The following is a 26182-nucleotide window of genomic DNA, read 5'->3' as shown; positions in this document are numbered from 1 at the left end:
ACACATGTTTATTTGTAATGTATGCTGAGGTGCTACTCCCCCCGTTTCCTCTCAGAGATGCATTGGGTTACTGTCGTTGAATGGGTGTTGTTGAGTTAATGATAATGAGTGTGTGTGTGCATGAATGTTGTTCTCCCTCATAAACCCCATGCATGTAGTTGTATATGTGCTCCCATGTCATGTGTGTCTCTGAGCTTGAGACATGTCCATCACTAATCCCGGGGCCTGCCCCTTCTCTCCTGAGGCTTACAATATCTTATGGAAAAACAAACGAGTGCAGGTAAGAAAGAAGAGATCACCACCGATCAGACTCACTTTAACCTTGTACAACCCCCATGTATTTAACCTATGATAGTGTTTTGATGGTATTACACTTCCAGGTTTAATGTAATAATTCATTGAATACAGATTTTTTTTTTTTTTTTTTGCAGTAGAATCAGCTGAGACAAGTATTAGCTGGTTACACTGATGCATTTAAACGCAATTAATATACCTAGAACTGCCTTTCTAAATAGAGTTTGGAAATTGTAAATTATTTTCTAGAAATTTGGTTCCATTAATGGTTCTTGAACAACTGCATTCACCTCCCAATTGGTATGAAACACCACCAAAATACTATGACACTGTTTTCAAATAGTTTTATATGGTAATTGATTTTTAACTATAAACTCAAACTTTTATAGTCAGCCCTACTGTGAACTGATTGTTAATTGATGGGAGATGCTTTTGTTGAAGCCATCAATTGTCAACTTATTTTTAAATAATTGTTTTATTACCCATGATTCTGCAAAGAACTCATCAATCAGAGAATCGTGACTGGTTAGGAAACTTATGTGCTTGCCCACTCCCATTCGGCACTGAAATCGACGTAATAGTCAGACTCCCTATACCGTGTCTGACTCCCTATAACTATTATTATTTAGACTCTGATAGCACAAACGGCCTCGTGGAGGAACACAAGCTGGCTGTATTACACTTTCGTTTGAGCAAAATATGGTAATGGAGATGGTTTCAGCCCCCCCTGTTTTTTATTTTTATTTATTTATTTTTTGCAGTGCTGACATGCACATGGTTGCCAGGTTGGGAAGATTAAGTAAAACACTCTGGCAGAAAATATTTTAAGATAAAAGATTAATTTAAGATAAAAGCTCTGATTGGGGGATTTAAACTGGTGACGTCCGCATGTTATCAATTAAAAATAATGGAAAGGGAAAAATGGAAGAAGAAAACTTGGATAAAGACCCTGCAGGCTAATAACACAAAATGGTACTTACTATCACAAACGTTCTAGTTTGTTACTATAAAAACCTTTTTCTGTGCTGCTCAGTTGAAATGTGGGAAAAGTTTGGTTACTGTAAAATCAAAGTTAGGTTAGAAAAATTACAAAAATATTTTTCTAGAACCTCATCACTCTGTTTTTTGCTATATGAAGAGTTCAGATGCAAAAGCCTCTAAGTGCCATTTGAAATTTTCTTCTAGAATGATCATTTTTATCAAGCTTGTATATTTAAGTTCAGTGATTTCACTTAAATGGCAATGATAATTACCTATTAATTGTTATTCAAGTGAAATTACTGAACTTAAATATACAAGTTTGATAAAAAATAATCATTAAAGAAGAAAATTTCAAATGGCATTTAGAGGCTTTTGCATCTGAACTCTTCATATATATATTGCTTCAAAAATAGTCAAATAAATTTGAATGCAGTTGTTAAGGAACTGGAGCAAGGATAGTTTCATTCCTTTCACTTCCCAAGCATCCCCAAATTGGATTAATTTTCCTTATACCAATAAACACAATCACCTCAGCATACATACAGACCCAAAAGGTTTTCTACAAAAACGACATGCCTGTATATGAGTGTTTATGCATCTTTTGTCTTTTCCTCCTGCGTTGTTCTTTGTGCGTGGCTTGATTTAACAAGTCCGTGTTTGTTTTGAAGCTGAAGATGAGAGCCGGGGGAATAAGCGAGTCGTCCAAGTGGAAGAAACAGAAGCGTTCTCCCCGCCCCCCTCGTCACATGGTGCGCAGTCCCTCAGGACAGATGGATCCAGCCCAGTCCAGTACCCTCACCAACAACCTTTCAGGTATACCAACATGTTAAAGTGAGCTGAGCAATATAGCAAAATTTTCTTGATATTTTCAGTCTTTACATTGCATTTGACAATCTATAAAGTATCAATATTAATGCATTTGCTCTAAAATGGCTTGAAACTGTAATTTTTTTTTTTAATTCAAAATGTTTAAGGGTCATGAAATTCCTTTGGATTACCAGTCTGACTCTCTAACCATTAGGCCACTTTAAGAAAAGCATGTGCCGTCACTCATGTCCTCATGTCTATTTCAGGTGGAGTTCCCTTCATAGAGCCGCACAGTGGAGGCTCTTCTACTCTTCCAGGTTCAGACAGTGCAGCTTCCTCCATCTCCAGCCCCACCACTGACAGTGGCTTAGACGGCGGCTCTAAAACCACCTCAAAGGAAGACCTCACAGACCTGGAGCAGAGCAGCTCAACGGCCACCACTCCCGTAGAATCACAGGTAACCCTTAAACCATCAATAAAACTATCCAAGTACATGTGTTCTGAGCTTGATGGCATGATATGGTGTGTGGTGTCATCAGTATGAGGGCAGGGAAGTGGAGCGTGCCCAGTCAGCCTCAGTGGAGTCCATTCCTGAAGTGCTGGAAGACAGAGACTTGCTGGCTGACCAGTCTGATTCGGCATCGGTTCACGACATGGACTATGTGAACCCCAGAGGAGTGCGCTTCACGCAGTCCACCCAGAGAGAGGGTAAGAGAAATAGTGTTCCCAAAATTCAGTACTGTAAGTCCCTGATATAATTGCGCCTCGCGGTGAAGTTTTTTTCCCCCCCGTTCTTCATTTGGATGTAAACCGAACTGTTAGCCCACATCCCAATGCCGTCCATGCGACTGAGAGAAGAGTTTGGATTCCTTTTAATATGTGCTGTGGGCTTTCTTTTCAATAACGAAATAAACACAACGAAAATGACAAAGGTGAAAAAACTACAGATATCCTAGCGTTATGGATATGTTGGCGCTCTCCAATTTGGCTGTCATGTTTATGTATATAGGACTTTGTAAAATAGATTGCTTAAAAGCAAGAAAACTGAAATCATTATAAAGATTACTGGCAGTCTTCTGTAAATAAAGCAAGGCAGCCTGAGACAAATTAGTTATAAAAACTACCTAGTATATAGATAACATTTCTTGATACAAAAAATTAAAAACTTTTTCAAATATAAAACTGGTAAACAAAAGGAAAATAAATTAACAAAAGGACAAATACAATAGAAAAGAATATACAAATAAAATCATGTTTTTCAGGTACAGTAGCCTAGTTTTGTTTATCATGCCCTAAGAAATACAGTACTACAGAAATTGAATAATCAAACTGTATAGTCTTGACTGTATGAATTAAACATCAATTGATTCGTAATAAAGATGCAAATTTTTATTGTTTTGATTAAAATTAATGAAACGGATGGCAACAGTTTATTAGGTTGCTGTCCCTTTAAGAACTAATGCACAGATCTAATTTACTGTTAGACATTTGCTCCCAACTTATGTTCCCATAGAACATAACATACTGTGTTTACGTGAATAATGTGAGTTTTGACATAATTGTGTGTGTATTTGACTATTCTAGTGCAATAACCTGTGAAAGAACTGAATTCAAGATTGCATGCTTCTGATAGGCGGCATTTGTGCTCATGCTTCGGCTGTGCGTTTGCAGCGCGAGAACCGCATTGTTCTTTTTTGTGGCGTGATTAATAGCACTCTAACATATCAATAACTTCAGCACCACCACAAAGTTGAAGAAATGTAACACTTTAAAATATCATTTTTTTTATTCATATGTGAAAATATTATTTCCCCAGCCCTAGCCTTTACACTCAAGCTTCCTGAAGTGCGATTGGAGTCCCATTGTGTTTGTCCAGGTGCTGCTTTAATCCCGTATGGTCTCCCGTGTCTGAGAGAGCTCTTCCGGTTCCTCATCTCTCTCACCAACCCACATGACCGCCATAACTCGGACGTGATGATGCACATGGGTCTCCAGTTGTTGAACGTGGCCCTTGAAGCTGCACACATCGCCCCCTACCAGTCGTTGCTCTGTCTGGTCAAAGATGAGCTCTGTAGACACCTCATACAGGTAAAATTTGTTCTTCTCTAACCTAACTTGTGGGTTTCTCTTGGGCTTTTCACACTTGAAATGGTTAACCCTGGATCATTCTAAATCCTGGGTTATCTTGCTACACGTTTCACATCGCTCACAATTTACTCTTTTGACAATAAATCCTGGATATTCATAAGCTGTGGTTTCACGCTGTACATTCCAAAACCCCGGGTTAACGTTCTTATTTGCATGTTTCCGGTGTCTTTGGCATTGATTAGTCGAACACACAACGCAGCATGCGACCCGTTTACATAAAGGCTCTAACATTGACGGTACAATCAGCAATATTATAAATAATACGATGTTTTGAAATTTTATACTGAATGGACTTTTAGCACTATGAAATGATCTCTTCACTTCAAGTGACATATTTGCTGTCACCATTTGATATTTTTCTATGAAAGCTTGTTTCAGCCACAGAAAAAAGGTAATTGCAACTTTTATATAATATAATTGCAAGATTTAAACTCGCAATGGCGTGTTATAAAGTCAGAATTGTGAGATAGAAACTCGCAATTGCAAGAAATAAACACGCAATTGTGAGAAGTCATAATTATCTTTTAAAAAAATATTCTGTGGCGGAAACAAGCTTCAAGCTTCTTCAACTCTGAAACAGCCTACTGTTTATACAACACACATGATTTGCTGTATATTTCTAAGCATCTAGCCATTACATTCTAACACCGTTTTACACTGTACACGTTTGGACACTGGTACCACAATGCGGGGTTAACACAGCACAGTGCTTTTTAATTACAAGTGTGAAACGTTCCTTCACATGGGTTAAAAAGTGGGGTTTAGAACGACAAGCTCTTCCGATATTTTCAGCTGTACTCAATGTTCTACATGTGTCTCCTTCTAGTTGTTAGGTGTTGACCGAATGAATCTGTATGCCGCCTCCATACGCGTGTGCTTTCTTCTCTTTGAAAGCATGCGAGAACATCTCAAGTTCCAGCTTGAGGTATGTGTCTGAAGGATGGTCTTTCTGTGGTGTGAGATAAATGCAATCTTAGATGCAAGGTTTCACTCTTTATATGCCTCCACAGATGTACCTGAAGAAGCTAATGGACATCATAACCTTGGAGAACCCTAAAATGCCCTATGAGATGAAGGAGATGGCCCTGGAGGCCATTGTACAGATCTGGAGAATCCCCAGCTTTGTCACAGAGCTCTATATAAATTATGACTGTGACTTTTACAGCTCCAACCTGTTCGAGGACCTCACCAAACTGCTCTCTAAGGTGAGCCACTCCAACTCTAGACATCCCTCTAGCAGGGACTTATGAGAAAGAAATGGATCTAAAGTTTGAAAACAGTTTGGAGCCTCTAGATATGCAAAAATCATCCTTAAATTAATATTTCACAATCTACTAGAGTTGGACGACTTTGGATAAATAAAGAATCACAATTTTTGTTTAAAATGTCACAATTCTCCCATAGTTTTGAATAGACAATTAATCAAAATAACATGTAATTTACTAGTCATTGGTTCTGACAAAATGTCCCTGCAGCAGTCTATTTAAGTCTATTCAGTTTGTATTGAGGTTATGTGTTCACAGGTAATAGCTACATTCTTATGAGTGGTTAAATAGTTATACATTTTGAGGCAGATACTGATATTTTAACCAATCAATTGAAGATTTGATTGACAATTTTTGTTTTTCCAAAAAAAAAAAAACAAAAAAAAAACATTAAGCATTAAACCACATTTTTCTGCAAAATGCACTACATGGTATTTGTTATTTATATTTATTATTAGTATTATTATTATTTGTTTTATTTTTTTTTTTACAGGAGATGTTTCACCTCTAATAGAAATTATTAGGATAGTTATAATTAGATAGTTTCGGATAGTTTCTCACATTAATAATTATTACGGTTTGTTTATTATATGTTGTGTTATGTTTGCAGAATGCCTTTCCAGTCTCTGGGCAGCTCTACACTACGCATCTCCTCTCACTTGAAGCCCTGCTGACAGTGATTGACAGCACAGAGGCTCATTGTCAGGCCAAAGTGCTCAACAGTGCTTCACAGCTGGACCAATCAGAATCATCAACAGTGGAAGGAGACAGTTCAGTCAATACAATCACAGATTCAACAATAGGTGGGCAGAATGAAGAGTCCCAGGATGGGCACTAACAGAAGTGCTGTAGTAAATGAAGAGAACGAAGTAAACTACAGTTAATGAAGGAGTTTAATTGCGAAATCTTCTTCTGTTTGCTACTTATAGAGCCTGGCAAATCTGTACCAGGTTCTAATGGGCAGAATACTGTGGTGTCAGAGACGAGGACTGCCTGTCCTCCCACCAGCGGTCATCTGATGGCAGAGAAGATGAGATTTGGCAGACAGGACCAGGAGGAGACGGACACAGGTACTTAACTGATGTTTTGCCTATGAAATGCAACAAACAACTTGGGCAATGTTGATTCTTATGAATTTACAGTAAACATTTGATGATTTAGAGTAATCTGATTTGTCTTAATCCAGCTGAGAAGAAAATCTTGAAGAAGCCTCAGCGTTTCTCCAGCGGTCTTCCAAATTCTCAGGAACTCTTGGAGATCAAGAACAAAAAGAAGGTGACCATAGTTTCACCTGCAGTTGTTTGCTCTTTATATTTGTGAATATTAAAACCTTCGATTTTGCACTTTGATGACATTTTCTTTTTTTGTGCTTCAAAGCTTCTGATCACGGGTACTGAACAATTTAATCAGAAACCCAAGAAGGGCATTCAGATCCTACAGGAGAAAGGCCTGCTCAGCAGCCCCATGGACAATAATGAGGTGGCCCAGTGGCTGAGAGACAACCCCCGCCTGGACAAGAAGATGATCGGAGAGTTTATCAGCGACCGCAGGAACACCGACCTGCTGGACAGTTTTGTCAAGTAAACCTTTTCTTTTGAGCACATTTTTGATGCTAGCTGCACATGGCCTCCTCAAAACATCTGTTGGGTTGTATGAAAACTATCAAAAGCTTCAAAAAGTTCTTAAAGTACTTCTTAAAAAGTAATCCATATAAATCAAGCGGTTTGAGACATGGCCACTTTATATGATAAACAGATTTATGTAAATGTCTTTACTGTTTCTTCTGACCAATTTAATGCATCCTTGATTTAAAAAAAGTACTAATTTCTTACAGGAACAAAAAAAAATCTTACTAAGGAGTATTAGAATACTGTAATAAAGTATAGAATTATGACAGTATGGGAAATACAGTAAATATAAGCATACTTCACATGAAAATGTTTTATGGTTGGAAAGGCCATTGCACACTGAGTACGAAATTTTCATATGCGTTTTTTCGTGTTCGTCAGCCTAAAAATTTATCACGTCCGATGCGTATTTATTAAAGGAAAACTCCACCGTTTTTTTAAATATGGCTTATTCACATTCTTTCCTACATTTAGATATGTGTGCAAATTAATTTTTGTCTCAGTGCATGCATTGTTTTAGTTTGACAGGGTCGGCGCTAGCTTAGCTTAGCACAATGAATGGATTCCCTTGTTGCCAGCTAGCATGTCCTGAGTAAAAGTGGTTAAAAAAAATAAACAAACCCACGTAATTACTTCTTGTGGCCTTCCGTATTCACAACGAGTACAAATAGCGACTCAGATTAACACTTGGCAATTTCCTAGGCAGATATTGACTTGGGACTATATTAGGGGGAAGCACAGGCGAAGCACTACTGCTAAGGCGAATCACTGCTACATGGGCGCAGAGACGTCACGCAACACATGAAATCGCACGACTTCCGTAAACATACCGGCTTGAATAGTAGCTACCTGACTATTTTCCTTACAGTACATGACTGGCGATGAACATGGCTGATTTTGTGAGAGACGAAGAGGGTGACTTCTCAGACAGTCAAGAGCCAGAGCCATAACGTTACCTATTTGAACCAGAGTTTACAGAAGAGGAGCTGCGTGCTTTAGAAATAGACCGAGAGGAGGAGGATGTTGCGATCGCTCAACAGTCTGAGGACGAGGATGAGAGCCAACATGAACTGGTGGTGTGAATATGGGGGAATATGCCAACCTATGCCAACTGAAATAGAGTGTCTATGCTGTGGCGAGTGGGGCCGATGGCCAGGCTCAACGCGTCAGATAAGATGAGCGTGCCCGCAGTTGTGTCACAGCTAACGTTACTGAGGATTTCACGGCACTGACCCTGATCCATCCTGCAGTACTCGTTTTTTTTTCCGGTGCGATAAGGTGAACTGGAAAAAAACGCGCCACGCCGAATGGACCAAATGGATATAGGTAAGTTATAACGATAACAGGTTGTTCATGCTAAACAGGTAGAATTCAACATGACGTTCGTAGTCTAGATAAAGCTTCTCAGCATCGATCTTACAACAGAATAAAGACACCGATAAACATAAGGAAGAGAGTAATAAAAGAACTTACTTTGTTCAGCATGCGCTTTGAAAATAGATGGGACGGCCGTATCTTTCAGACATAGTAACTTTACCGTCTTTCTGGGCACATATTCAATTTTTTCAAGGGTAACGTTAGTCCTCTGATGCAAAATGCTGTTCGCAAACAAAACTGTTTTATTTTGTCGAGTGGCGTTGATGTAGGCTACAGATCTCCAGAGCAGCTAGCCATTTATTTCTCAGTTTCTGTGAAACACTACATTCGTGTAGTTCGCTTGTTCTCACAACCTTTTGCTATGCAGGTAATTACCATGTTTGCTGTAACTTCTCAAAATAAATACTCATAAAGCGAAGATACTTGTTGCAGGTCGCGCCGCTATGTTCTTCTTCTGTTTTTTTTTTTGTTTTTTTTGCTGAAGACCGGTATGTTTTCGGAAGTCGTGCGATTTCATGTGTTGCGTGACGTCTCTGCGCCCATGTAGCAGTGATTCGCCTTAGCAGTAGTGCTTCGCCTGTGCTTCCCCCTAATATAGTCCCAAGTCAATATCTGCCTAGGAAATCGCCGAGTGTTAATCTGCGTCGCTATTTGTACTCGTTGTGAATACGCAGGCCACAAGAAGTAATTACGTGGGTTTGTTTATTTTTTTTAACCACTTTTACTCAGGACATGCTAGCTGGCAACAAGGGAATCCATTCATTGTGCTAAGCTAAGCTAGCGCCGACCCTGTCAAACTAAAACAATGCATGCACTGAGACAAAAATTAATTTGCACACATATCTAAATGTAGGAAAGAATGTGAATAAGCCATATTTCAAAAAACGGTGGAGTTTTCCTTTAAACCTTTGCGGGAAAAAACGCAAAAATTCCAAATGGATTCGTCAAGCAGTAAGGATGATTTTGTTGTCCTCTCTCTTATTGAAAAGAGAAAATATTACGTCCATCCAATCCTGAAATTGCACTGAGAGGAAGCACCTCCTTATTAAGGAGTTTTGAATTTATCCTGAGTGATTCAAAATTTACCTCAGAATGTCAGTGGAACATTTTGATGCTTTGCTTGTGATTCTGGAGCCATATTTTAAAAACAAGACCACCAATTTCCGTGAACCAATCGATTCTGAACAGAGACCGTCAGTGTGTCTAACACCGTGTCCTAACTACACGCGACGCGATAAAATTCCAGCGACAGCAAGTGTGTCTGTCCACACTAGACGTGACGTGACTGTGAGATGCCACACATTCAGAACAGCGTGTAAGCCTATGATGTGAGCAGAGTCTCTCTGTGAAAGCGCACTGTTGGCCTGCACTCGCATTGGAAATGGGTATGGACATAATCAAATCAAGAAATAACATTAAAAACATTAACAAAATATACTCATTGACTAATTTTGTTATGAAGTACAGTTGTATGTTTGCATAGAATTCATTTTGAACGCTATATTACATGCTTTCAAAATCTGAGGTAAATTGTCCGTTATCGCTTGTGGCACAGTGACCTATTTTTAACTAAAAATAAATAATGTGTACTCATAACCAGTGTAATTTCTTCATTCTGTCAGCCGCGACGTCGCAGAAATAGGAACCGTTTCTAAATTAGAAACTTCGCGTGTCGCTGTCGTGTCTGGTTAGGACAAAAACTCTGATTAACATGGAAAAGATACCTTTTATCGCGTGTTGCGGCGTCGCGCCGCGTGTAGTTAGGACACGGTGTAAGGTATGGATACACAGACACACACACATACAACAGCTGTATAGACTAGAGGTTATATATTGTACCCAAATAATACATTAGTTATCGAATTGTCTGCTCAATCACACATTAATCGATCCGAAATTTCAATCTGATTGAAAGGAGAGGTTATTCCTTTCATAATCCAATCGAGAGAAGAGACACTTGATCGAATTGAAAACTGAAACTGAAAGCACTGTGCATATGTGCAATGATGTGCGGAACGAGCTGAAGTAAACGAGCTCCCCCCGGCCCTGAATTGTCAAAAAACCTCTCAAAATGCTGGCTGTGGATGCGAAAAACGCAGAAAATCGAACCTGATCCGAATTTTTTATGACGGACGAAAGTTTCGGAGGCGGTGTGCAAGCTTGATTGACATAATGTGATGTCGAATTTTTTTTTTTTAACGTGTGAAAATTTCGGATGCGAATTTCGGACTCGGTGTGCAATGGCCTTAAGAGTTATTGGTGTCTAAAAGAGAGTTGGTAGAGTCTTAACTCATGAAGTTGAGTTAACGTTCATAGACACCAACTTCTTGTTTTTCAAACACTCATGTAATCAAGTCTTAACGCCTGGAAATCCGATGTGGTCTTCCAGCCTTAGATTTTCTTCTCACTAATAATTACTATCAGGCTCAAAGTGACTCAGTATGGAGGTTGGGATAATTATACCTTAAAATTATTTTAAGGCCATCTCTGTCTCTTCCTCAGCACGTTCGGCTTCCAGGGTCTGCGCATAGACGAGGCCCTCCGCTTGTATCTAGAGGCATTCCGTCTTCCTGGCGAAGCGCCTGTCATTCATCGGCTCTTAGAAACCTTCACTGACAACTGGCATGTAAGTCAGCTGCCACACACACACGAGCACGGACTGATATGAATATATTCACACACACACACACATATATATTCTTTAAATAGGCTGTAGGTTAGCTGCAGTCACAGACACAAGCATTCTTACAGTTCTTCCATTACCACACTCCAAGGCAATCCTGGCCACCAACTGGCCCCATCATCAGGTAATTAGGGACAGTGGAACAGCAGTTCACTCGGGATCAAGGACGGGGTCGTTAGTCACGCAGGTAATCGGGGAAGAGGAAAATGTTGCACTGGGAAGTGAGACACATCCATCCGCCCTGCAGTAAGCGGCTCAGGCGATCCGAGGACATTTCGAACCTGCTCACTTGCATGTTAAAGGCAGCTCTCTGTGTGTCAACTGGAAAGTATTCGTAGTAATTTCTTTTCTTAGTCACCATTCTCAATCACTGCGAATGAGCTCATGTGATTATGCCACATAGACATATGAGGGGTTGTGCCCTCCCCATGCGGCAATGTATCGAAACGGGAATGGAGTCAGTGTCTGACATTTACACTGGCAGGAGATCCCGAAAGAATTACTGTGCCCTTTCATGTTTTTTCTTGTGGTGAATGATCCTTCAAAAACGCACCTGTAAAGATGAGCGTACATATTAGGTGATTTGATGATGCTATTCTCGCAGTCGTTGAATGTTGAATGGCCTTGTTCTCTTGTGTGCAGAAAGTGAACGGTAATCCCTTCCTGACAAACGACGCTGGCTTCGCCCTGGCTTATGCCGTCATCATGCTGAACACCGACCAGCACAACCATAACGTTCGAAAGCAGAACATCCCCATGACGTTGGAGGTGAGTGACACATGTTTCCGTTACCAATGGGAATATCCAGAAGTTATTCACATGTTCAGGGCCACACACGCAATCTCTCTCTGAGAGATCAGGTTCAGCTCTTTGACTTGACAGTATAAGATAAGTGTATTACATGTTATGCGTGTAAGTGTGTTATAAAACCATCTGTCTGGATTTGCCACACATACAGATTACTGTTATGCAGCCATGCCTCACTTTTATGTGCTTCAAACAACTGGCCTCAATTTAGTGGGGCTTTGAGGTCAAATAAATACAAAGATGTCAGGCACAGCGGTCACACATTAACTCTTTCCTCACCATTGGCGGACATTTTCGGCTTTCCGTGTTTTCGCTGTTATAAGGTAGGGAGTGCTTATACACGTATTCTAAAAAAGTACTGACTCTCCTGATCAAAATGGGCTAAGAAGAGGAAGAAACAAGCCATAGCATATGTAAGCATATGCATACATAAAATAACGAGATCATCAACATTAAACATCATATAAATAATAAATAAATCAATCAATCAAAAATAAATCAATACTGCCTAATGTTACCGGATGAAATGTTGTTTTTTATGTTGATAAAAAAAAAATTCATTAAGCTAAAATAGACACTCTGTTCTTTTGATATATTGCATGTTCAGATATTCATACAACGGCATGAAAATTTCGTGAAAATTATATTTAAAAACAAAATGTTGGTGGATAAAGCGTTAATGACTTGACTTGCATCATTTGAAGAAAGATCACTTGAATGTATCTAAAGGTGAAGCATGGATTAAAATTTTTTGTTTTTTGTTGTCGCACTGTATATCAATCTTACCCACGTTTTAATTTGTCATGCTCTACCAAAACTGAAATCCTTTAATTCTAAAAACCTAACAACCAGAGGTACAGTAAGCAAGTCCCAAAATCAAAAGAAAAAAAAATAATAATTACGGTCTCATTTAGGGAATCAAAAAATCCCATCATTATCATAATGCAAAAAACTATTTCTCTCATTGCTGTAAATCCCATTGTCATTACCATAATTCAAAATAAATCTGAAAATCTCTTTATTTTGGGGTCGGTAAGATTTCTTTGTTTTTGTTTTTGAAAGAAGGCTCACTAAAGCTACATTTATTTGATCAGACATACAGTAAAGACACTAAAATTGTGAAATATTATTACAAAGCTGGTTTTTAGCATCATTACTTCAGTCTTCAGTGTCACATGATCCTGCAGCAATCATTCTAATATTCTGATTTGCTCCTCAGGAATCATTTTTATTTTTTTTTATAAATGATTAAAAAGAAAGATATATAGAACAACTTTTATTTTATTACCAGAAATCTTTCAATTCTATTATAAATGTCTTTACCGTCACTTTTGACCGATTTTGCTTGTCATTGCCAAGTAAAAATATGAATTCTTTCTGGCCCCAAACTTTTAAATGGTAGTGTATATATTTGTGTGTGTACTTTAATTGCAGAATTTTTGTAGCATTATTGATCTAAGTACAGTGCGTTTTCATGGTACTAAAAATTGGAGTAAAACATAGGCTTTCTTTATTGCACAATTTCTTCTTATTTTTATTTCATTTTTGCGGGAAATGTACCCTGGACGTGTTTTCTTAAGATCCCCCCTTAGATACGTAAGTGGCTGCAGCTGGTAGCATCTTTACTTCAGCAACCACGGACACCTTGAGTTTTCCATGCATTAGCACCAGATCCAATTAAACAGAAGATCACACAAACCTCCCCGCTAAAAGCACTGGTGTTGTATAGGAATACAGGGAGCAGTGGGAATGGTAATCAGCAGGTATTCAGCCGGAGCACAGAGTGGATAAACGGCCGAGGAGTGAAAGCCGAGCAGCAGGAGACGAGGCAGGACTGGGCTTTTGGCAGACGGCGTGTCCAGCTGTCTTGTCTCTGTGTCAGCTAGCGCGGCGTGTGCGTCTACTCGCCAGCCATGGAAAATGAAGTCCTGGAAAGACCCTCTGTTTACTCCTCTGTTTATTTCTCCTTCTGTTCATCTCTCTCTCTCTCTCGGGGGGGAGCTCAGGTTTCCCTTGCTTTACCTGCCATTAAGAAAGTATGCAGTAAAACAGTGGCCTAACGCCATCACTCAGCAGCGGACGTCTGTGTGTTTATTTGAGCTGAGGTTGGCCTTAGACCAGCCTGCTTAACACTAACACCTATTAAGTGACACCAGCAGTAATAAACCGAGACCAATTATTGGATTTGAAAGGTGATAGTTGGAGGATGTCGCTGTAATTGGATGGAATGAAGGCATTTTAATCAGTTTCCTCCTCCTGTTTGTTGTTTTATTTGATTTGTCTAGCAATTCAAGAAGAATCTCAAAGGTGTGAATGGAGGAAATGACTTTGATCAAGACATGCTGGAAGACATCTACAATGCCATCAAGTTAGTGCTGATGTAGTTTTCACTTATTACAGTTTTAAGATAATTACATAAAATATAGTGAAACGTTTCCAAAATATGTTTTCATTTGGTAACTAACTAAATAAATGAATAAAACCACATTCAAAATTAAAGATAGCCCACTTACCCAGAGCCAATGTGAGAGAGTTTTTGGACCTGTGAACGCAACAGTCACACAGTTATATACGGCTATTTATATCCAGTCACTCACTATATCTTTCATTTGTTGGTAATGGATTAATGGCTCACAAACTTAAACATTTGTTTTTCTGTTGTATTACATTTTGGTGATGCAAATTCTGACACTAAGGTAAATGTATCAGTCTGGCTGACATACAGTACTCTATATGAGATTGTTGACATTATGAGAATGACTTTCAATAGTCTTAGACACATAGTTGAATTTGGTTGAAAATGAGAATGCCTAGTATGCCATTGTTTTCCAAAAGTGTATTTATCAGTTTGAATTAATTTATAGCTGCGACATTATAGCTGTATAATTTCCAATAATAATTATAAATCATCACATGCTTTCAGGGCATGTGATTTGGTGCTCAAGAAACATTATTTTCAGTTTAAAACGGTTTTGCTACTTAATTTGTGTTTTTTCAGGATACTTTGATGAATATAAGGTTCAAAAGTGCAGCTTTCTTTTAAATGATCCAACTTTTTGAATGGTAATGTGTGTGTGTAAATATATTATGCATGCATGTATAAATATACATACACAAAACCACTAAATAGCTGAAAAGGGCATTGTTGAGCTCTCTCTGTTATAAACCTCATGTCTCTGCTCTTTAAGTGTGTGGATATAATAGCTCTTGCTAATGATGTATACAATGGCTCAGATGGGATAAGCTGAGATAAACGCATGTGGTCCTGCAGGAACGAGGAGATTGTGATGCCCGACGAGCAGACGGGGCTGGTGAAGGAGAACTATGTGTGGAGTGTTCTGCTGCACAGAGGAGCCTCTTCTGAAGGGATTTTCCTGCATGTGCCTGACAGCAGTTACGACCGCGACCTATTCACTATGACCTGGGGGCCGACTATTGCAGCCCTTTCCTACGTTTTTGACAAGAGCCTGGATGACACTATCATTCAGAAGGCCATCACTGGGTTCAGGTAAGACCCACAGATTTCGGACACAGCCTTTGAATCAATCAAATGTATTAGAGCAGTCATTGCTACAGTAAGTAGTTTGTGTGTTTAGTGATTGTCATAAGGTGACAATATTTTGATTACCAAAAACCAGGACACTCGGCCCAGCAAACACATGGGCCAGCTTAAATGATACTCGAAGTTTACTCAAAGATACCTTATTAATTTCAATACATTTAAAGTAGGTTATGCCTCCTCTGTATGGATCGAAAATTGTTATATTTTTGTATGAAAACAGGACAGTTGGTCACCCTAGATTGTCAGACTTTTGTTTCTGCAAAAAATTACGATTTTGATTATGATGCCTCTCTCCTTTTATCCTTTCAGGAAATGTGCCATGATCTCTGCACACTACGGCTTCAGTGACGTTTTTGATAACTTAATCATTTCGCTCTGCAAGTTTACTACTCTCAGCTCTGAGGTAAGACCTGAAGCACCCCCGACCAGATGCATTCAGATTCCTGCAGCCGCTTTAGGTCATGAGTGAAAAGATCTGATTGGGATTTGTGTGCCTTTAGTCTGTAGAGAACCTGCCCACCGTATTTGGCAGTAACAGGAAGGCTCAAGTCGCTGCCAAGACTGTGTTCAGCCTGGCCCATAATCATGGTGACATTTTACGAGAAGGATGGAAGAACATCATGGACTCAATGTTGCAGCTATTCAGGGCTGAGCTTTTACCCAAGTCCATGGTTGAGGTAAGACGGGAGTGCCAACGTATCACTTGAAAACCTCTAACAAATACTTCTGGCTTAGAAGAAACCAACTGCATATAGCAAGCGCATTGCTCCTAGATATATATATGTATATATATTAGATCAGGCAAAAGAGCCTGATCTAATATTTCAACAATATTTCATTCTTGTTAAAAGGTTGAAGACTTTCTAGACCCTAATGAGAAGATTTCCTTACAGCGTGAAGAGACACCATCAAACAGGTATATTATATAGATAATATTTCGATTTTTGTTTTTTGTTTTTTTGTATTATACACACTTCCAGGTTGAATCAAACTGCTTGTATTGATTGCCTTAAGGCAGTACAATTGATCTAATGATATGTTTAATTTATATAATGTACTGTTTATAAATTTTTGTTATAAAGTTATTGTACCTATGGCTTCTAGTGCAGTAATAAATGCACTTTTTGGAACTTTAGAGGATTTTAATTTATCAGGCATGCTGTTGAAAACACATTTGTTTAGTGACATATGACATATATAAGTAAAACTGTTTATTTTAACCCACTTTATATGCACATTTGACCAAGCAAGGACTAAAACATTCAAAATAAATGTAAAGATGTATATTATCTAGGGTGACCAACTGTCCTGTTTTCCCAGGACATGTCCTGTTTTCATATAACAATATAACAATTTTCTATCCATACAGAGGAGGCATAACCTACTTTGAATGTATTGAAATTAATAAGGTATCTTTGAGTAAACTTCGAGTATCATTTGAGTTGGCCCATGTGTTTACTGTGCCGAGTGTCCTGGTTTTTGGTAAACAAAATATGGTCACCCTATATTATCTGTATTGCATGGTTTTATTACGGTATCTTTTGAGTAGACCTGTTTCTACCATGATGCTGCAGCGATTGGAATCTATATAACTTTGAACCCCTATGAGGAATTTTAAATCCTGCTCAAAAGCCCAAATTTAGACAGTCATTTGTCATTTTCAACTCAATTTGTTTTTGAATGTAAATCTAATTGAATCTATTCCTTTCTACCACTGTACTTCTGTCAGGGGTGAGTCCGCCGTATTGAGTTTTGTGAGCTGGTTAACATTGAGTGAACAGTCTGGGCTCAGAGGCCCCTCCACTGAGAACCAGGAGGCCAAACAAGCTGCCCTGCTCTGCATAAAGGTACAGCCAACACATTTTGCTTACAAAAGACATTGTGGGAGAAGGCCCATCTGACTCATTGCTCCATGTGTAAAATGCCATCACACGTGAATCATATAATTTTCTCACATTTCTTCTCCATTTATGTCAGCACTGTGACCCAGAGAAGCTGATTACAGAGAGCAAGTTTCTGCAGTTGGAGTCTTTACAGGAGCTCATGAAGGTGAGGTCCACATTTACAGACTGGGTGTATACACAAACCATTTACTTTGGTGTGTTACTTACAGTATTACTTAGGTTTGTTCATTATATAATTTTTAATGTTTCCAGGCTCTCATCTCGGTGACCCCTGACGAGGAAACGTATGATGAAGAAGATGCTGCCTTTTGTCTGGAAATGCTGCTACGTATTATTCTTGAAAACAGGTACTGCATGTATGATCATGCTGCGTTATCGGATTGAGAATTACTAATTGAAAAAGATATGGTGGTTTTTATAGAGAGATGACTGTGTGTTTGCAGGGACAGAGTATCATGTGTGTGGCAAACGGTACGGGATCACCTTTACCAGTTATGCGTCCATGCTAATGAGAGCTGCTTCCTGGTTGAGAGATCAGTGGTGGGATTGCTCAGACTTGCCATACGCTTATTACGCAGAGAGGACATTGGCTCACAGGTACACACAAAGCACAAACTCTCATTGTTTTAGGTGTTACAACACTGATTAACAGACCAGAACAGAAAAGTAGATTACATTTCAAATGTTACAGAGTATTAAAGAAAAAAAACAAACAACTGAAATTGAGAAATTAGACCTAAGCAGTTTCCTCCCTCTCTTTGGATAGGTTCTCCTCTCTCTTCGCTTGCTGTTGATGATGAAGCCTCATGTCCTGTCCAGAGTCAGTCGAGAGGTGGCATACGGCTTGCATGAGCTGCTTAAAACCAATGCTGCAAACATCCACTGCACTGATGACTGGTACACACTCTTTTCCCTTCTGGAGTGCATCGGCGCTGGGGTCAAACCTCCGGCTGCCATGCAGGTCACCAGCACCAACCCAGACACTGACACAGGTGATTCAGTCATTCCCACTTTTTCAACCTTTTTATCTGTTAACACACCTCAAGACAGTCGAGAGATGAGTGAAGTCGGTTTCCAGATTGGCTTATCTTGTGTAATCCTTTTGTTCCAGGTGCTCAGTCAGATAGTGAACTGAGCTCATATCATCAGAGTGAAGTTAGTCTCGACCGAGGATACACGTCTGACTCTGAGGTTTACACAGAGCACGGCAAATCCAGAATACCTCGTTCAGCTACCGATGTGGATGTGGGCTGGCTAGTGGTGAGTGTTCACACCATACCCTAGACGGGAAGCCTATCTGAGGCAAATCCACCGTCAGTAATGGCAATGTATCATAATTAGTAGGGCTGGGTAATAAATATCGATTTCTCGATATTAATCGATTCTCATTTTTACGAACCGATATCGATTCTTAAGTCTCAAGAATCGATTAGTCATCCTGTTTCATTTGAATGAATGGGACATTGTATCGCGGCTGCGCGCATCCAAAAAATCGCAATAATCTTTGCCCTTTGTTACTATTGATATGAAACAAAGTCTCAGTTTTCAAATTACGTCCATTTTCTTTAGAAATTCAAAAACATAAATAGAGTTTTGGCGCTGTGGCGTGAGATCGCTCTGATCAGCAGCAGCGCTGATCTCTCTTCCGGGTTAATAATATCAGTTACAGCGCGAAATAAACATGAATGAGCATCTGAAAGTGTGTTAAAAGATAGAGCACAACTTATCGAAATCCGTATCATGTCACATTGTTTCGCTCAATCAGCGTTTCAACCGTGGAAAGACGTCAGTTAAACAGCTTGTAATCAATGTCGTGTATTGTCATATTTACCTCAGAAAACACACATAAACTCGTTAGTCAGCTAGAAAAAATAACTCTAGAGAGGAGCATTTTGCTAAATATATACACTATATTACATATCCATTATAATCTTAATGTTCTTCAATATTTCATGCATATTTGAATAAATCTGGAAAGTTTTTATGACAGCCACCTTTCAAATGTTTATATTTCATATAATCTTCTTATTATAAAAAGAAATAAAAGTGTAATTTAAGTGATTTATTCATTATTACCTCCATATTAGGGTAATGAAGCCTAGTAGGCTACAACTAGACTCCCGTAGTTTACAGCATTAGTTAAGAGATTTGATTCCCTTGAGAAAAATTGCCATTTATTGTAACTGATATCCAAAATAATCGATATTGAATCGAATCGTAATTGAAATCGAATCGAATTGCAAGCTTGTGAATCGAAATCGAATCGAATTGTGAAATTTGTCTCAATATCCAGCCCTAATAATTAGGAATGTTGCTTTGAATAGACTTGTCCTCTTATATAACTACATTTTGTGTTTTGGACAGGTTGGTAAGGATGACTTGGATGGATCTAAGGCCACGGTGATCCCAACTTCAAAGCCCCTGACCAATCCTCTCATTAACCAGTATAGTTTAACTCTCGGGCAGGACGTGGGTCTCCATGACACCAAGTCCCTCATCAAGTGCGTGGATTCGCTGTCCTTCATCGTCCGCGATGCTGCCCACGTCACTCCAGAAAACTTTGAGCTTTGTGTTAAAGCCATACGAGTGTTTGTGGAGGCCAGCCTTAATGGAGGTACGTATCTCTTATACAGCAAAGAACCAGGATCGGAAATGAACAGCGGGTTGCCACCTAAATTAATACAAATCCCCCCAAATTCAAGATATGGTAGCAAAAAAGTGCCTGTTTGAGTTATTGTTCATTCGTGTTTTTGAATAAATGGATTTGAGTGAATAATTCAATGACCCATTCATTAAAACAGTTCCTTGCTTAATTCCTGAACGAATCAGCCATTTTGAATGAATTTTCTGAAAGACCTACTGATTAAGGCTTATTGCCACCTACTGGCAGATTTAGTTATTTCATCCCCCCAGATATTTCAATGCTATGAATCTCATATGCATATTTGTGCAATTGTAAGTCCAGTGTAAATGCATTTATGCCACCTGTGAACTCCATCAAACGGTCTGTGTAAATGCATCTTGGCTTTTGTTAATACTGATTTTATTTGATTGGTAACACGCTTATAGTATCTTATTATTCCAATTGAATTAATTCAAGTCGAGACACCTTTATATAGCGCTTTTTAACAATGCAAATTGTTTCAAAGCAGCCAACAGGGAATTAATGCAACAAAGATTGTTTTGGCTGTACAGCAGCTCTAGAAGAAAGTCATTGTTTAGTTTATGAAATGTAAGAATCCGACAAAAGATGACACACATTTAATAAGGTCAGAAATGCTTATGTGTGCGATGCATTTCTTGAATGCTTTCATAATTGAATAATATGCTGTGTGATCTTCAACACTGAAACCTGCCCTTGTTGTATAACAAATGAACGATCTTGTCTCGTCCTTACACAACCACATGACACACAGCCATTGCTCTAGTTTGCATGCTGCCTCAAAAACAAAATGTTCAATGTTGTCACGATACAATTTACATTTTGTTTTATGATTGGTTTAATTCCAAACAAACCTTTTGGAGGGCGTTTTATTCAAACATCTTGGAAGTTTGACTCCTTGAGGGATTAGAACGTCTGCTTCACTTCCGTGGCTTTGTAATTGGATGTGTCAGTGCCTGTAATCTCTTTAGTGCTGTATCTTGAGCTGTGCTCCTCTGGTGAGTCATTTAACTCGGGGGCAATTCAACTGTCTTCTGTGCCCTCTCCATTTATCCTTCACTCTGCCTCTCTGTTCCTCTATCCGGGGTGGTCGGTGATCTACAGTAGGCTTAGTCAAGACTCATTCAGCACTTTATCAGCATGTTCTTTTCATGAGCTAGAGGCCTCTGTTTATTTGGGAAGATACCTGCTGTCATCAGGGGCTTACATGCTTACTTTGAGGATGGCACATCAGAGTTTTAAGTTTTGAGCATCTAATAGGCAAAGCAAAGTGATAATGATATGGTAGATATCTGCTTTATTCTCTTTTCATTGGAAACACAATGCGATCCCAAAATTGGCCGAGATATGTCTGAGACAGGTTCCTCTAACCAGCGAATAAAAGGGTGTGAAGATGTGTGAAGAAAATAGCACCTGTGATTCATTCTCATAGCCTTGTTTGCAGTCATTATTGAACGGCACAGGCTTTTACCGTGCTGACGGACGTGAGAATGGGGCGGCGCGCTTGAAAGCATAATTTAATTTCCCTTGTTAGTCACTCTGTTGATTGTTTCCACGCCCTCTGCAGGGTACCGCACCCACGAGAAGAAAAAGAGCCACAAATACGACTCCAAATCCAGCCGGCTCCGAAAGAAGCCACGCGAGAAGGATGGCGCGTCGCGGAGAGCCAAACCGTCCAGTCAGCGGCTCGCCCGTTCCCATAGCGACGATGAAGAAGATGAGGGCGTGCCGGCCAGTTACCACACGGTGTCTTTTCAGGTTAGTCTGGACGTAAGTACAACAGCCCTTTCCCTAATTCCTAAATCTGTCCATCATCATGTTTGCAGGTCTGTTTGGTGAGGGATGGGCATGTGATTATTTCACATTTGAAACTTATAAATATTCATGATTTGCTTTCAGGTTTGTTTAGTTTCTGACCTCATTACTGATTTAGAGATTTTACAATATAAAAATAAGTTGTCAATACTAATAGCAGTAAAATTTTGCTAAAAGTAAAAAGTTTTGATACCACAAAAATGAAAATACTGCACAGCTTTAATTAGAAAATTAAAAATTAATAATTTACAATAAGTGCACATTGCATTAGTAATTTTTTTTAAAAATAAATTCAGATAAAATACAAAAAAGACAAAATTATGAACTGTAATTTCAAGTAAAAAAATTTAAAATTAAGTATACACTGTACTTTTACTATTACTGTGTTTTATTTATTAGATATTTCCATATATATTGTGAATCATTTAAATAAAGCACTTTTGTAAAACCCAATTATTATAATAGTATCTGTTGTACTACTGTCAATTTACATTAAGCAAGTAGTTAAGTAGTGGCAGTTTGGTTTTTAATGATTAAATATTGATCGTAATGGGCTCTTAATTATTTTTAAAAGTCATATATATATATATATAATTTGTTTTATTTTTTTTTATTAAACAAAAAGTAGTTTGTTTTGTTGTCTTTATATTTGCATGGAAATATGACCCAGACATTAATTTGTGATATTTACACTGGGCAGCATGCTTTCCCCATCTTCATTACCTGAATGGTGTACATCAAAAACAATATCATATTGTCATTTATCTTTCCTCGTGTTTACTCGCCATATGTCAGTATAACACAAAAATGTCTTTTGTCCCCATTAATAAGATGAATGTGAGTCTTTAACAAAAGCAAATATTAATTTAATAGGCCAGGTATTCCCTGAGTGTTTAGTGATTATTAAAACAGCCTGTTTGTCCATATAGTTGTTAGACCTGATGCATACACTGCACACTCGAGCAGCCGGCATCTACAGCTCTTGGGCAGAGGAACAGCGCCATCTAGAGGATGCTGGCAGAAAGATCGAGGCGGACTCTCAAACACTGTGGTCCAGCTGCTGGTGTCCACTCCTTCAAGGTCAGAGACTAGTCTACAGCATATTTGCAAGCCTCAGTGTCAATCAAAAATTCATAAATATGCTTGAAATATTTCCGTGATGTTGTAAAATCTCTCACTTGTAATATTATTGAATGTATAAAAGAAACTGGATGTGCTATAGCGGATGTGTTCTGGCCTTGTAGGTATGGCTTGGTTGTGCTGTGATGCACGAAGACAAGTCCGCATGCAAGCTCTCACCTACCTACAGAGAGCACTTCTTGTACACGATCTACAAACTCTGGATGCGGTGGAGTGGGAGTCCTGCTTCAACAAGGTGAACTAGCTCTGTTTGTACCTGTAGTTGAGGAGTTTTCAGTAAAACGAACTGAGAAATGATGGTGATGTCTGCCTTTATTCAGGTCCTGTTTCCTCTGCTGACAAAACTCCTAGACAACATCAGTCCAGCTGATGTGGGCGGCATGGAAGAGACCAGGATGAGGGCCTGCACACTGCTTTCTAAGGTCTGGCCTAGGATCTCTTTGCTTATTAATTCGAACTTAAACCTAAATGAATTTAATTTTCATTTGTTGAAGTGATTTTGATAAGTGTTTGGTCTCCTCAGGTGTTCCTGCAGCATCTCTCTCCTCTGCTCTCTCTGCCCACATTTGCTGCCCTCTGGCTCACCATTCTAGACTTCATGGACAAGTACATGCATGCTGGCTCCAGCGACCTTCTGGTAAGATCTCAGATGAGCGTAACAATCGCCTGTAGTGACTTGAAAGAAATGCATTTGGAACTACATGGGATTTAATAATAATGTCAAATTATTCTAATTGTCAGTGTTGTAGTACTCTAGACTCGGACTCGTCTCGGACTCGGTCTCGAGACCATATTTTAATGGTCTTGGTCTTGTCATGGACTCGTGTCCATTTGGACTCGGAATTGACTCGTACCCGAACATTTTTTTTTTAGGACTCGGAATTATTCCCGAGTCCACTCGAGTTCAATTAAAAATATTTTTCATGATAATTAATGTATTTTAATAAAATATTTCTGATTGACACGCCCAGTGATTGGTGATTTTCTAGTGCGCAACTGCGCATGACAAATTGTAATAAAATTACTTTTAACACCACCTACTATGTGGCCTTTTTACCCTAAACTGATCATATTTTTTAAACTCTAAGTGAATTCAGTAAAAAAAAAAAAAAAAGGATTTCTCTAAGTAAATAAAAGTAAATTAGGTAATCAACCCTCACTGGTCTCGGTCTCGACTCGGACTCGACCGTCTCTGGTCTCGGACTCGACTCTCTATGGACTCAGTCTTGACTCGGACTCGACTCTCTCTGGTCTCGGTGTCGACTCGGACTCGAGTGAAGTGGTCTTGACTACAACACTGCTAATTGTTTTATAAAAATGTCCGTTTATGTGTGAATGATTCCTTGTTCAGGTTAAGGGTGTCTGATATTGATGATATTAGATTGTGAATGATTAAAATGTCTCCACTAACTGCCTTTACATAGAGATGGGTAATATCGTGCTACAGTATGCGTTCTATCATATGCCGTTCAAAGCCTGTTTTTTTGTGGTTACACTCATGTGGCATTGCATTTCATTGTCATCACAGAAGTGTATTTGCATGCATTTTAAAGCCTTCGCAGTTCAAGCGATTATACACGCATGCTGTTCTGTTCTGATTCTTCTGACTGCACATATCCAAAGCATGCACAGAGTGCCAGTGTGTGATTACCTGAGACTATTTATATAGAGACATGCCACTTCCTCAATCCTTAATACAAATGTATAGGGAAAACCTGTAACACCAAAGATGGTGGTTGTGTACACATGTCCCGCCCCTCTCCCTGGACAGCCAATCGTCAAGCCGGGAAAAATTTAAACCTATCGTCTGGTTCGACCGACGCATGTGCACAGTTGAGGTTTGCGACAGCGGAAAATTGGTTACTGTTTGAAAAGGCGGCAGATTTGATATGCAGTGTATGTGTGAGTTGTGTAAATATCAGACATCCCAAGTCTCCCCAGAAGTCTCCTGCAGATTGAATTAGTTCAAATCTCCCGAAATCTAGAGCGAGTGAGCAAGAGCGCGCACATACTGTGTTTCAAACTGTGCAGCGCCCGCGACAGAGCGAGAGAACCCTTGTGCATGTATAGTAAAAGTATAACCTGTGGGGGAAAAGGCATTTTAAACCTTATTTTGGGGCAAAGTAATCTTTTAAAACTTTTTCAGTGATTTTTTTTTTTTTTTTTATCACATTTTACTGCTGTTTCTATACATGCAGTTTTTATGTCCCGGTGACCAGTGAAAGTGCAGTTCTGACTCTCTGCCCATTCATTTAGATAGGAGCCTGGTCTTGTTAGTTCGAAATAGCTGGCCGGAGGCGTTGCCATGATGGCGGCCTAAAAGGACTTTGGTGATTACTGAACTAAGTTCTCTTTAGTAACTTACCGTGCTTAAACTGTCAAATACACACAAGGTTCAGGAACACAATCGGTTGTTTTAACCAAGTAACATATGTATCAATATATTGGATCTGCGCATTGTCGGTCTTAAAGTTACAGCAGCCTAATATTCTTGCTGTTGTCCGTGTCCTAAAGGTGCGGTAAGTGATTTCTGAGAAACACTGTTGATGTTTGAAATCAACCCCAACAAAAACACTCTTCCCTTCAGTGCTCTGCCTTCAAAATGCATAAAACACACAATGCAAGAGTGGATGTCTCTTTATCATAGCTGAAGCAAAGCAATATAATGCGTTGCAAAAAATAAAGCGAATATGACGCACACAAAAAACAGGATAAACAAAATAGAACACCGTATACAAGAGTATATATAAAAAAAACACTCAACTGTCCTGTTACAATAGCTAACCTTCAACAACAGCATATGTTGATTCTGTGAAACAGCAAAATCATAATCCTTCTTTTGTAATGTCTCTCAGCCATCTCTCTTTCTACAGTATTTCTTCAAATCTCTCTCTTGCTCTGTCTATACCCCACGCTTCTGATTGGCTACAAGTGTGTTGTGGTTCCTGGTCTGTTCCACTTTCAAAAGCTTTTTGAGATCGCTTACAGCACGTTTAATGTTAAACAAACACAAGAAAAAGAGAAAATCAATCACTTTTATTGACTGAAGAACTTTAATTGATTTAGCCATTTTTTTGCTTGAATGCTACAGTTAAATAGACCTACTGTA

General features: G+C 39.0%; 1 protein-coding gene across 7 annotated transcripts in view; it reads left to right on the top strand.

The window, feature by feature from the left end:
• Positions 1–26182, top strand: part of gbf1 (golgi brefeldin A resistant guanine nucleotide exchange factor 1) — a 90475-nt gene that overhangs the window by 60664 nt on the left and 3629 nt on the right. For 2 of the 7 annotated variants that reach the window (XM_089116820.1, XM_089116819.1), the window contains exons 9-38: positions 245–280; positions 1944–2088; positions 2349–2539; positions 2622–2790; positions 3899–4170; positions 5057–5155; positions 5241–5435; positions 6106–6298; positions 6425–6565; positions 6682–6770; positions 6873–7075; positions 11003–11126; positions 11826–11951; positions 14276–14358; positions 15262–15498; positions 15862–15955; positions 16053–16229; positions 16404–16468; positions 17282–17399; positions 17530–17601; positions 17709–17803; positions 17900–18053; positions 18223–18448; positions 18568–18716; positions 19821–20070; positions 21686–21888; positions 22863–23013; positions 23178–23308; positions 23394–23495; positions 23597–23710. In XM_089116820.1, coding sequence (XP_088972946.1) covers positions 245–280; positions 1944–2088; positions 2349–2539; positions 2622–2790; positions 3899–4170; positions 5057–5155; positions 5241–5435; positions 6106–6298; positions 6425–6565; positions 6682–6770; positions 6873–7075; positions 11003–11126; positions 11826–11951; positions 14276–14358; positions 15262–15498; positions 15862–15955; positions 16053–16229; positions 16404–16468; positions 17282–17399; positions 17530–17601; positions 17709–17803; positions 17900–18053; positions 18223–18448; positions 18568–18716; positions 19821–20070; positions 21686–21888; positions 22863–23013; positions 23178–23308; positions 23394–23495; positions 23597–23710 — 4404 coding nt within the window. The remainder of the gene's footprint in view (positions 1–244; positions 281–1943; positions 2089–2348; positions 2540–2621; positions 2791–3898; positions 4171–5056; positions 5156–5240; positions 5436–6105; positions 6299–6424; positions 6566–6681; positions 6771–6872; positions 7076–11002; positions 11127–11825; positions 11952–14275; positions 14359–15261; positions 15499–15861; positions 15956–16052; positions 16230–16403; positions 16469–17281; positions 17400–17529; positions 17602–17708; positions 17804–17899; positions 18054–18222; positions 18449–18567; positions 18717–19820; positions 20071–21685; positions 21889–22862; positions 23014–23177; positions 23309–23393; positions 23496–23596; positions 23711–26182) is intronic. The other 5 variants (XM_039671824.2, XM_089116821.1, XM_039671829.2 and 2 more) reach the window with 5 other exon arrangements.

This window comes from Pimephales promelas, chromosome 11, assembly GCF_988280905.1.
Source record: "Pimephales promelas chromosome 11, fPimPro1.hap1.1, whole genome shotgun sequence".
Lineage (NCBI taxonomy): Eukaryota > Metazoa > Chordata > Actinopteri > Cypriniformes > Leuciscidae > Pimephales > Pimephales promelas.
This window is presented reverse-complemented; position numbering and strand designations above follow the sequence as displayed.